Source organism: Dermochelys coriacea, chromosome 3 (genome assembly GCF_009764565.3).
Source record: "Dermochelys coriacea isolate rDerCor1 chromosome 3, rDerCor1.pri.v4, whole genome shotgun sequence".
In the NCBI taxonomy this organism is placed as follows: Eukaryota; Metazoa; Chordata; order Testudines; family Dermochelyidae; genus Dermochelys; species Dermochelys coriacea.
The window spans coordinates 29,155,423-29,167,760 of NC_050070.1; the positions used below are offsets into that span (position 1 = coordinate 29,155,423).

General features: G+C 41.7%; 1 protein-coding gene across 2 annotated transcripts in view; it reads right to left on the minus strand.

Annotated features, from left to right (window-relative positions):
• Positions 1–4,298: 4,298 nt before the first annotated feature.
• The window catches only part of GREB1 (growth regulating estrogen receptor binding 1), a 158,082-nt gene continuing 150,042 nt past the window's right edge, over positions 4,299–12,338 (minus strand). Inside the window, exons 30-33 of one of the 2 annotated variants that reach the window (XM_038397262.2) lie at positions 10,771–10,906; positions 10,005–10,205; positions 8,429–8,567; positions 4,299–6,185 (exon numbers count right to left, since the gene is read on the minus strand). In XM_038397262.2, the coding sequence (XP_038253190.1) occupies positions 6,022–6,185; positions 8,429–8,567; positions 10,005–10,205; positions 10,771–10,906 (640 nt within the window). In that variant the 3' untranslated portion in view covers positions 4,299–6,021. The remainder of the gene's footprint in view (positions 6,186–8,428; positions 8,568–10,004; positions 10,206–10,770; positions 10,907–12,338) is intronic. The other variant, XM_038397261.2, reaches the window with a different exon arrangement.

The following is a 12,338-nucleotide window of genomic DNA, read 5'->3' on the forward strand; positions in this document are numbered from 1 at the left end:
GTAAAGCGATCATCCCAGAGAATTAGTTTGGTTTCTGCTGCTGCATGTTAACACGAAAACCGCAGCACTAAATGGCCAACTCAACGAGCTTTGCTTGGTATGGGAAAGGAGGGTGCTGCTGTTATGAAGGTTTCAGAAGCTGAAAGACTATGGCCGCCTGCAAGCCGAATTCTGTTGCCCAGCACTGCATGTGTGATCTCTAACACCAAAGCCAGACACTCAATATAAGATGCAAAATACGACCTTGTACTAAAAACACATGTGCTATGTAATGTGAATAGTGTTGTTCACCGTGAAAGAGTATAGCCATTGTTCTGTAAAATGTATCTTTTTAAATACTTCACTCCCTTTTTTTCCTCCAGCAGCTGCAAATGTTTCAAGCCTCTCTCCTCTGCCCCAAAGGCTTTCTCACATAAGGCGGCGAAAAAAATGCAAGCGCGATGAAATGTTCTCTGAGCTCATGCAGTCGTCTGGCACCGACAGAGCTCAGCAGAATGTGAGGAGGGACACAATAGCAGAGTACAGGAAAAAAAGAAAAGGAGTACTTGTGGCACCTTAGAGACTAACAAATTTATTTGAGCATAAGTCAAATTTGTTAGTCTCTAAGGTGCCACAAGTACTCCTTTTCTTTTTTGCGAATACAGACTAACACGGCTGCTACTCTGAAACTTGTTATTATGCAGAGTACAGGAAAGCGGCCGAGGAACGTGAGGAGATGTGGTGGCAGGAAGATCAGAGGAGGCCTGAGGCATTGCTGGGGCTAATGTGGGATCAAACGGACATGCTCCAGCATCTGGTGGAGGTTTAGGAACGGCAGCAGGATCACAGACTGCTGCTGCAGCCCCTATTTAACCGCCCTGACTTAACCGCCCGGGATATGTGGTCCATCTATAGCCCCACCACAATTAGGGAATCCCTCCTCCCCAAGGTCCATCGCCTCCTCACCCAGATGCCCAAGAACGCCGGGGGTGGGAGGCTCCAGGCACCCAACCACTCCACCCCAGTGGACAGCCCAAGCAACAGAAGGCTGTCATTCAACAAGTTTTGAAGTGGCCTTTTCCTTCCCTCCTACCCTCCTCTCACACCCCACCTGGGCTACCTTGTGAGTTATCTCCCTATTTTTATAATCAATTAATAAATACATGGTTTTTAAATTATAGTGACTTTATTTCCTTTTCAAGCAAGCTGTGATCGAAGGGGAGAGGGTGGGTGGCTTACAGGGAATTTAGAGGCAACCAAGGGGGCAGGTTTTCATCAAGGAGAAACAAAGAGAAGTGTCACATGGTACCCTGGCCAGTTATGAAACTGATTTTCAAAGCTTCTCTAATGCGCAGTGCTTCCTGCTGTGCTTCTAATTGCCCTGGTGTCTGGCTGTGCGTATTCAGCGGCCAGGTGATTTGCCTCAACCTCCCACCCCACCATAAAGGTCTCCCCCTTACTCTCACAGAAATTGTGGCGCACACAGCGAGCAGCAATAACAATGGGAATATTGTTTTTGCTGAGGTCTGAGAGAGTCAGTAAACTGTGCCACCAACCCTTTAAACGCCCAAAGGCACAGTCTACCACCATTCTGCACTTGCTCAGCCTATAGTTGAACAGCTTCTTACTACTGTCCAGGGTGCCTGTGTACAGCTTCATGAGCCACAGCATTAAGGGGTAGGCTGGGTCCCCAAGGATAACTATAGGCATTTCAACATCCCCAACAGTTATTTGCTGGTCTGGGAAGTAAATCCTTTCCTGCAGCCGTTTAAACAGACCAGAGTTCCTGAAGACATGAGCGTCATGAACCTTTCCCGGCCATCCCATGTTGATGTTGGTGAAACGTCCCTTGTGATCAACCAGTGCTTGCAGCACTATTTAAAATTATCCCTTGTGGTTTATGTACTGGCTGCCAAGGTGGTCTGGTCCCAAGATAGGGATATGCGGTCCGTCTATAGCTCTACCACAGTTAGGGAATCCCACTGCAGCAAAGCCATCTACTATGACCTACACATTTCTGACAATCACTATCTTTGATCGTAGCAGCTCAATGAGCCATCACAGCAACCCCTACAGTAGATTTGCCCACTCCAAATTGATTACCAACTGACCGGTAGCTGTCTGGCTTTGCAAGCTTCCATAGGGCTATTGCCACTCGATTGTGAACTGTGAGGGCTGCTCTCATCTTGGTATTCTTGTGCTTCAGGGCAGGGGAAAGCAAGTCACAAAGTTCCATGAAAGTGCCCTTACGCATGCGAAAGTTTAGGAGCCACTGGAAATCATCCCAAACCTGCAACATTATGCAGTCCCAACACCCTGTGCTTTTTTCCGGGGCCCATAATCGGCGTTCCACGGCATGAGCCTGCCCCATTAACACCATGATCTCCAAATTGCCGTGGACCACGGTTTTAGAGAAATCTGTGTTCATGTCCTCATCACTCTTGTCACCGCGCTGCCATCACCTCCTCGCCTGGTTTTTCAGGTGCTGGTTCTGCATAAACTGCACGATAATGCGAGAGGTGTTTACAATGGTCATAACTGCTGTGGTGAGCTGAACAGGCTCCATGCTTGCCATGCTATGGCGTCTGCTCGAGCAATCCAGGGAAAAGGGCGCGAAATGATTGTCTGCCGTTGCTTTCACGGAAGGAGGGAGGGTTGACTGACAACATTTACCCATAATCACCTGCGACAAATTTTTGGCCCCATCAGGCATTGGGAGCTCAGCCCAGAATTCCAATGGGCAGCGGGGACTGTGGGATAGCTACCCACAGTGCACCATTCAGAATGTCGACGCTTGCCACGATACTGTGGATGCACACCGCCGAATTAATGTGCTTAGTGAGGATGCATGCATGCGACTTTATACAATCTTTTCCCAAAAATCGACTTCTGTAAAATCGAAGTACTTTCATAGTGTAGATATGGCCTTAGTAGCTTCTTTCCCACAGCCACTAAGTTGGCCCACTCAGACAGCACCTGCTTGCCCTGCACTTTACCCTTGCTGAAAGAAGGCTGATGCTTTATATCCCAGTGGGAAGTCACAAGGCCATGTCAGTTATGTGCTCCACCTGGGGACAATGACACCCAGACTCCCTGGCCTTAAAAGGACAGCAACCCATAGCAGAAAGGCTGGTAGTGCCTGTAAGCTTAGGTATTGCACCAAGTAGAAAGCACTCAGCACAAAATTTCCACAGGCTGCACCTAGTTCTTTTATCTCAGCATCTCTGAATGGACTCACCAGCTCCCTCCTTCAACGGGATGCTCTACTCACCGCAGTTATAGCACCTCCTTCTGGCCATTCTGGGAAAGAGCTCACCAGATCTACACTTCTATTGAAAATCTTCCAATCCTGGACTCATGAAGCAAATTCACACCCATAGAGAATACCCATAGGGACTAGCACTCAGAGACGAGCAAAGGCTGACTACTAAGCACAGACGATTAGCGCTTAGTTGGGCTTTGCTTGGACAGAACTGATTGTACCATGCCAAGTATACAGCATACAACACCATCCAGGCATAACCTACATGTGCAGGCAACCAGTTTTAAGTTTGCTTTATTTAGAGGTTGTATTGTACTTTTCTGTCTCACAGATATTTGTTGAAATGTCTGCGCTCAGGGTCAGATCAAAAGGTTTGACTATTGCTAGTGTAAGAAAAAGAAAAAGAAAGAAAGAAAGAAATCATTTAGGGATTTGCTAAACACTATTGCATTTCTTTATAACCTTTGTTTTTAAAGACTCTGCCCAGTATATTCATGGCAGGAAATGCCAAACAGATGGTCAACTATACAAGGAAAACTGAATATATAATGCAAGCCCTTATGAAAACACAGAGCTGAAAAACTTTTCATTCCAATGCAGTTAGTACTTAATGGCGTCTTTTCAGATTATGCATGGTATCACTGCATATTTAATATCATCATTTGGAGAAAATGCAGGTTTGGAAGACTTGTGAAGTAGATTTTATGACTAAAAACCCAAGATACAGAGATTGCATTTACAGAAAGTTGATTTTGATTCATATTTTTGAACTGTTTTCAAAGCTTGTTTTACGTTTGTATGTCATGAGTTCCCTGCATCCATAATCCTGGATCTATCCCCAAAGTCCTGAACTGTTGAAAGCTTGTAAACAGCACAACGTTTCCTCTTGGTGCATGCAGGGCAATCCTAAATCTTATTAGCTTCCTTTTGCCAATGCAATTTTCCCCTGTGAGTGTGAGCATTTGACAGTGGCCATAGATTCATAGATACTAAGGTCAGAAGGGACCATTCTGATCATCTAGTCCAACCTCCATACATCACCCAGACACCTGTCCATGCATTACATATTTTATTTATAAAGGATGAGTAAGACTTTAATATTACAACCCTTTAAAAAGTTTAAGTTAACTAATCGAATGGAGGGAATTGCACAGGAAATACTATTTACAAAGAATAAAATAAAACTAAAAAGAAAGTTCTTACTCCAAAAGAAGCACAATGAAATATACAAGCATATCACTTTCTACCAAAACAATTGTGTAAACATTATCCTAAATCTCTCACAATCACTTAATTTATTTTTATTCCCTGAAAATAAATCTAAGTCAGCTCTTTGGCACAGATTATTAGTGTCTTAGTTACAATACCTCAAATGTGTTATAGCCACTTAATGCTACTCCACGAGCACAAAATGGTCCTATAGTTGGTGTAGCCAGTCAAGAGAGGATTAACATATTATAAAGGGTTTTCTGGTGACATTTGTGCCACCTTTCATGCCTACACTTGGCATAGGGTATCTAGGCCAAGCCAAGGATCAGAGCCACTGACTCCATAAGGATAAACATGAAGTTCTGGGATTGCAGCTTTGGGGAGTATGTCTATAAATATAACCAGGTGTTTTCAGCATGCACTCTACATTTTAACAGTCCAGGGTGCTAAATACTAAACTGCATGATGCATTTTCTAAACATCCTCTTAGATTTCTACATATACTCAGCAAAGATGCCACCTGACTGCCCAGCTTTTTTGAAGTGCCTTAGCAAGAGAGCATTCTAGGAGGGTATTTGGAATTTGGACTTCAGTGCTATACACATCTCCTGTCTGAATTGCCTGGTGGCCTGCGTTGAAGTCTTAAGCCAGTGCAACAAATTCATCTGTAACTAAAAGCAACTGTTCATTTAGCTCAAAATTATTTATCTCAAAGTTTGGTTGCTGTTAATCTTTCCCTTAATCCTCTTCAGCTATTTTAGACTTTGTCCCAGATTCTCAAGTGTTCTGGAATAAATGTTCACATCTCCTTCTTTTGTAAGTCTACTTTCAAAGTGCTCTTTCTTGACCAACCAAACACAGGTACCTTAATTACACCTACCCCGCCACCCCCCCAAATCCTGTATGATAAAATTATTCAGTGTGACACTCACACCATAGTTATGGTTGCAACCAGTTCCCATTACATAAAAAATGTATTTTATACCTCTAGGTATAAAAAGCCTCTTTGTATCAATCAGTAGCAATCTATTACCAGAATGTAAAATTTCCTGTAAAATCCGAAATTTGGTCTGATGTCTTGTGCTGACTTCTAGATAAATAAGACTTAAAAAGAACGAAGTCTACTTCTAAATGTACATTCCCTATTTCTCTACATTTACATTCCCTAATTGTACAAAACTGTTTCTAAACATCTTAATTTTGAAACATTTTGTGTGTTTTCTGTTTTGACAGAAATGTGATCTCTCTTCTTATCCAGAAATGTTTCCACCATGTGAAGTAATAAGTTGGTACCTCTTTCCCAGGTATCAGGAATTACTTCTACTGGGTAATTAAATTAGAAGAGTCACTTCCAATTCTTGGCGATAAAAACACACATTAGTTGATTAAATATAATTTTAATAAAAATATTTCAAAATTGCTCAGCTGATGGCTCCTCAGGAAACATATGCTTGAATGTTTCAGAGCACAGAGCCTCTCAAATGGCTTTTTTTTTTTTTGGAGCACTGAGAACTCAGCCTCTTGTACTACCTCTTCTCATTAGACAGTTAAGGAAGCCTGCTCATTTTCTATCAGATATGTCGTCCAGTCAGAAAGAAAAGTGGTCTGTCCTCTTTGGCGTTGGCAGTTTGGAATTCATCCCTCAGTCGGAACTGCCATTCATCTTCTAGTTCTAGCCGGACAACAGTCTGGCGAAGAGAATTGCGGTCTTGGCAAATAACACACAAGGTGGCACCTACATGAATGGTTAAAACAAACAATTATGAGTGTTTTGTTTTATTCTCTAAATCATCAATCTGGTCCTGCAAGCTCTCAATTGTCTTCAATGGGAGTTCTATGCCTGGAAGAGAGAGGAAGGATGTTTCAGTGCTTAGGTGCTAGTCTGGGACTTAGGAAACCCACATTTAATTCCTTGCTCTGTCAGAGACTTCCTGTGTGACCACAGGCAACTTACTTAGCCTTTCAGTTCCCCATCTTTCCGATGGCAATAACAATACTTCTGTACCTCACAGGGATGTTGTGAGGATAAATACGTTAAAGACTGTAAGGTGCTTAGACATTATGATAATGGGATCCATCTAGTACTTCAGATAGACCACGATCCAGCCTTAGGGCTGCTCTTCACTGCAGGGAGATTGATGCTGTTGCGATCGATGCAGCAGGGATTGATTTAGCGGGTCTAGTGAAGACCTGATAAATCAATGGCAGAGCGCTCTCTGGTCGACTCTCTGGTACTCCAGCTCTCTGAGACGAGTAAGGGAAGTCGACCGAAGAGCGTCTCCATCGACGCAGCACAGTGAAGACACCGGGATTAGTCGACCTAAGCTATGTTGACTCCAGCTATGTTATTTACACAGCTGGAGTAGCGGTAACTTAGGTCAACTTACTCCCGTAGTGAAGACAAGCCTTTACATTTGTGACAGTTCCATAGGCCAGATTTTGATACCCTTATTCACACTAAGAAGTATCTTATTGATTGCAGTGGGACTACAAGGTCCTAATTCAGCAAAGCACCTAAATCTTAAAAGAGATTGAGGTGGCTGGATACTTAAGCATGTGCTTAAGTGCTATGCTCTGCAGGAATGGTCCAGACACCGTGGGGGGAAAAGGTCTAAACCCCAAAGAATAAGTAACTGAATCAATGGATTCTATTACTGTACTATAAAAGTATATTGAGTAAAATCTCAAATGAAAGCTAGTGAAACGCTGGTCATGATCTATGTGCGGATGGTGTGTAAACAGTTATGTATGTGTGCTGGAAATACATTACTAGAATATGTTTTGGGGGCTGACATGATAAAAGGAATGTCCTACACAAAGGAACATTGTTTTGTGTGTGTCTCCAATGTCAGCTGAGCAAGGTGAGGCCGGAGACAATGAAAGTTACACTTACACACAAGCCAACAGAGGGAAGGGTTGTCAACAAGAAAGGACAAACAGCAGGGGAGAAGGACTTTATCAGGGGATACTCTTCAGAATGATACATTTCTAAGGTTTACTGGACTATAAAATGAAGGAGAGTGAACCCTTTAGTTATCTACCACTTAAGGGAAAAAGGGGACAGCACTCTCTGATTCTGTGAACATTGGATCTTCCTACCAGAAGGGCTGGAGATGGAAACCTAACTGACCTTCACTCCTAAAGTTTCCATCTCTAGCCCTGTTCCTCCAGGTCAAGATTAAGGCCTTGTCCATGCTGCAGAATTCAGTCTTCAGTAGCCAACCACCACTGCAAAGGCGAAACCACTATACTCTGTCACTTATATCAGTCTAGCATACCCCTGCTTGAAACTGGATTAAGCTGTACTGATCCAAATGGTAGTTTATAACAGCTTTGCCTGTCCACAGATCTGCAACAATGCAGCAGCGCCAGTGGCTGGCCACTGATGGCTGCAACTGGGACAAATCCCCAGAGTAGATAAGGCCTACAACACACTGGCAGCGTAGCATGGGAGACACTGGCAATACAACTGCTTGTTTGTAGATAGAGGACATCAGTCTCCAGTGCCATCAGTCTGGAACCTTGAAGACTAAATTGATTCATTTGGTTATTATTTGTTATTAATATTAAACAACCCATCCTTTCCCCCCAAGATATACTGAGTAGAATCTTATGGGTAAGATTTTGAAAATTAGAGGGTCACAACTGTAAACATACAGTGTTGCATGTCTATTGCATACACACAAGTACCCAGTCTGTGAACATGCACTGAGTATTTATGAATATACATTAGGCAACTCAATGGTATGGATGCACCAGTGCCTGCCTAATTTCAAAAATTTATAGAACTGATCATACTTGTATGACGATGTAGGTATTAATCTGCTGTAGTGCTGGATTGGTGTGATCCCAAATGGGGAGAGATGGACCTGGTTGATGTACAAAGGCAAAACATTATTTAGTTTCTGCCCAATGGTGGATTTGGCAACCCCAAACCAGACAAACACTGCAATTTGTAATAATCATTCTGCAGCTCACCTTTCAGGAAATGAAACTTTTTCAAAAAGCTAGCTACAACGAAGGAGTCACAGAGGTAAAGCAGGAGTCCACTAAACATCAAACCAGAGCAACTGATGTTCAGAGAGTGAGGTCGGGAACTTACGTAGCAAACTGCAATCTGATTGAAGGAAAGAGGAATCAGAAATTAATTTTCCTCAGACTTCAAAGTAGTGTTGCTTCTTAGGGCTTTGCACAGAGGTGTGAATGTCTGAAACAGTTTAAAATTTAGCAATCCTTCCTAAATATAGGAATGGTCTTTGTGATCAACTATTTGTGAGCATCCCCACTGCCCGCAAATAAAAATCCCTCCGCTGAAAAAAAAAAGTTCTGTATACAGAACTAGGTAGACCTGGCAGGATTTACATGCCTCAACAACTGTCTCTCCCCTTAAAAACAAATCTGAGACATGCCTTGCACATTTGTACACACACACACACACACACACACACCCCTGTATGGTCCAATACAGCAAACACTTTCGGAGGTTCATAATTTTACTCAAGTGTCAATGGAACTACTTATGTGAGTAAAATTACGTATGTCCGTAAGTGTATACAGGATTGAGTCCTAATGTTTTCCCTAGAGATTGGAAGCTTCTCGTTTTCCAAAACTCTCTGCTCACTCAGACTTCTCAGGCCGGTTAAGAACCTTGGAGATTCGCTGAGACGTTTAAAGGTTTGTTGCTCTCCCCCAATAAAGAAATTTTCCACATAGGACTTTGTGTCCAGGGTACTTCAGCTTATCACAAGTCAGCCAGAAAGGAACTTTAAGGACTTGGAGCATTTGGGGGTGGAGCGAGTTCTGAAGTCTGTTACAGAGCTGACTCGGGGAGGAAGATGAATTGGCAGGTCTACCAAGTTTGAACTTCATGTATTTTTCCAGTTGGATGGGAAGGCAAAAACAAATAAATCAAAACACTACCAAAAAACCTGCTAGCATCATTCATACTTGATTTGCATTTGAGTCCAAGTGTGTATCTTGGTTTTAGAGAGGGCACAGTCCAAGCACAGGGACTGGGAGCCAGGAACTCCTCAGTTCTAATCTGAGCTCTTGTGTGGAGAATTCACTTCTTGGCTTCAGTTTCCCCATTAATAAACTAGAGCTAACAAAATGTGCACTGTAGCTTACAGGGATGTTCTGAGGACAGGTCAATTTTGTAAAATGCTATGTAGGAGGGAAGAGCTATATAAATGGCCAAGTTATTATATTAAGTTGAGGAAACACTGATGGAAAAAAAAATTCTGAGGCACTGGTAATTGAGACCTGAATAGAAAGCACAGACTAAATTACTATAACTATTCCTTACTACAACTGTAGGATTGTTCTCTGTGTACTTTATTTTTAGTTGCATATACATTCATAGCTTCTGATCATTCATTTTCTTTTTTGTAATTTACAAATTGATTTTTTTAAATATCACAACGATTTAACATTATACTGTTCAGAAGCCACGTAAAAATCCCAAAGGAATATATCAGAGAACTAGGACAACACTTGTGTTAAATATGGGCTGGCCTAAACTGCAGAGCTACTTGAAGATCATTTTGTTCAGTACCTGTGGTCCTAAGTTAAGATAACAATCCACAGATAGCACTGGATGGCTATAATTCTTCAGTGAAAGAGGAAAGAAGCGATGGCTGTGGTACTGGAGATATTTTTCAAGCAGCAGTTGAGCAGGTGCTGCCAGGAAGGTATGCTTGCTGTCAGGAGCACAGATATACTGAGCAGGTGTTGTTGAAACTGGAGTTTCAGGTACCTACATGGAAAAACATTGTGATATCGATAAATCCTGATCAGCCAAACCCCAATCATCTGAATTTTGGGTTGTACAAAATGCATCTCTGTCCCAAAAACCCAAAATGCATATAACGACCAAAAATTGGTTATCCAAAACTCCTATTACCCAAAGCTTTCAGATATCCATGGAAAATTGGAGTTTAATTATATTTAATTAGCTTTTTGGATTCTGCTTTGACTCAAAAAGTTCTTCCTGAACATGAAATGGTGTAAAGAGGAGTTATTAAGTAATACTTTACAACCGTTCTACATCAAATTCATAGTGAAAGGCTTTCTTGTTTGAAAAAAAAAAAGATGGTTTAAGATGTTACACAGGAAGATGACTGACTAGAGGTTAGGGTACATTTATGCTTTTGGAATGATGAGTTCCAAGAGTTTCATGTTAAAAAAAAAAATCTAAAGGCACACATAACCCATCTCTGGCAATGGAGTGTACATCAACAAACCTCAGCTCTCTAAATTAAAGGTTAATGACTGCACAAACAAATAACTAACAACAACAAAACGTAATTCTCAACTTTTACCTTAGACTTAATATGGAAGGACCTATGTCCTCCTACTGCAATTTGCTTCTTCATGATACTGAAGCGATTGAACCGACAGATCAGAAGACCGGCACTGTGGGCACGCAGGTTGAAATCAACATCATCGCACATAAATCTAGCAGGAGTGGAAACCAGAGCTATTAATAAACACTGCTTGTTATTGAACATTAGCAGACATATAGGCACTCAGATACTACAGTGAGGCAGGTTGTACAAGCAGAAAGGAGGATGATCCCACCACAAACAAGGTCAGTGTAAAGGTTTCCATGGACTTCAAAGGACATGGATTAGGCCCTAGATGAGATACACAGAGGTACAGGTCTCTGACCGTATATTTCTCCTCTGTAAAAAGGAGCATGTAACTGTTGAAATTTTCAGCATCCCTCTGTAGAAATGCTATCAGTCTACATCAGTGAGATCAAGCATTTAAAAGCCAACAGCATTGCAAAGAGCCACACTTAAGCAATATGGGCCAAATTAATCCATGTCTTAAGATTTCATTATGTTGGATTTGGCCCGTTTCAAATTAGAGATGGAACCGAATGGAAACTATCAATCTTGGTCTGAATTCAGACCAGAGTTGGCAGCTCAAACTTCTAAAATGGGCCACACCCAAGTACCCTCATCTTTGGGTAATCTGGATTCTATTCCCGATTGTAAATACACATGATCTACAAAAGAACTGGAATTACTTTTAGAAGTATGAGGATCTGATCCAGGATTTGGATCTGTGCTTTTGGTTTTACACATCTCTTCTCAGAAGTCAGAAAATCCCTATGTAACAGGCATTTTGTAAAATAGATTTACTGCATAATTTCCCCAATACTAATTTTCCCTACTGTTATTCATGCCTTCTTGTCAACTGTGTGAAATGGGCCACTCTCATTACCACTTCAAAAGTTATTTTTCCTCCCTTGGTATCCTGCTGTCAATTGAATTGTCTTGTTAGACTAACCTCACGTTTGGTAAGTCAATTCACATCTTTTCATGTATTTATACCTGCTCCTGTGTTTTCTACTCCATGCATCCAATGAAGTGGGTTCTAGCCCATGAAAGCTTATGCCCAAATAAATTTGTTAGTCTCTAAGGTGCCACAAGGACTCTTCGTTGTTTTTGCATTCACGAAAACAGCAAAATAAAGATTACAGGAGGACTGATTCTATTTACAGCTCAGCGAGTAATCTGCCATTTAAAGCTATCAGTTTTTTAAATTATGGCTCTGTTGATGCATACTCTGTTGATTGATACTCACATGTGTCTCCGCTATCTCTGGCTGACTGTGTCTCTTTTTTATTCAAAATGCCATGTTTTCTCACTACCAATTCATTCTTGGAATGTCACACAATATTGCCCAAGCCTTAACAGAGAGCTTCCTGAAGAACTACGTGAGTCACCAATGATTAAATACCCACAGGTTAAGTATTGCTAGTGTAAACTGGCATAAAACCTTATTCTTGACATTTTTGCATCACTCTATGCATTAATATTACTCTGCTTTATTGCATTGTTGGGTCCAGTACTATTCAACATTTTAATTAACGATTTAG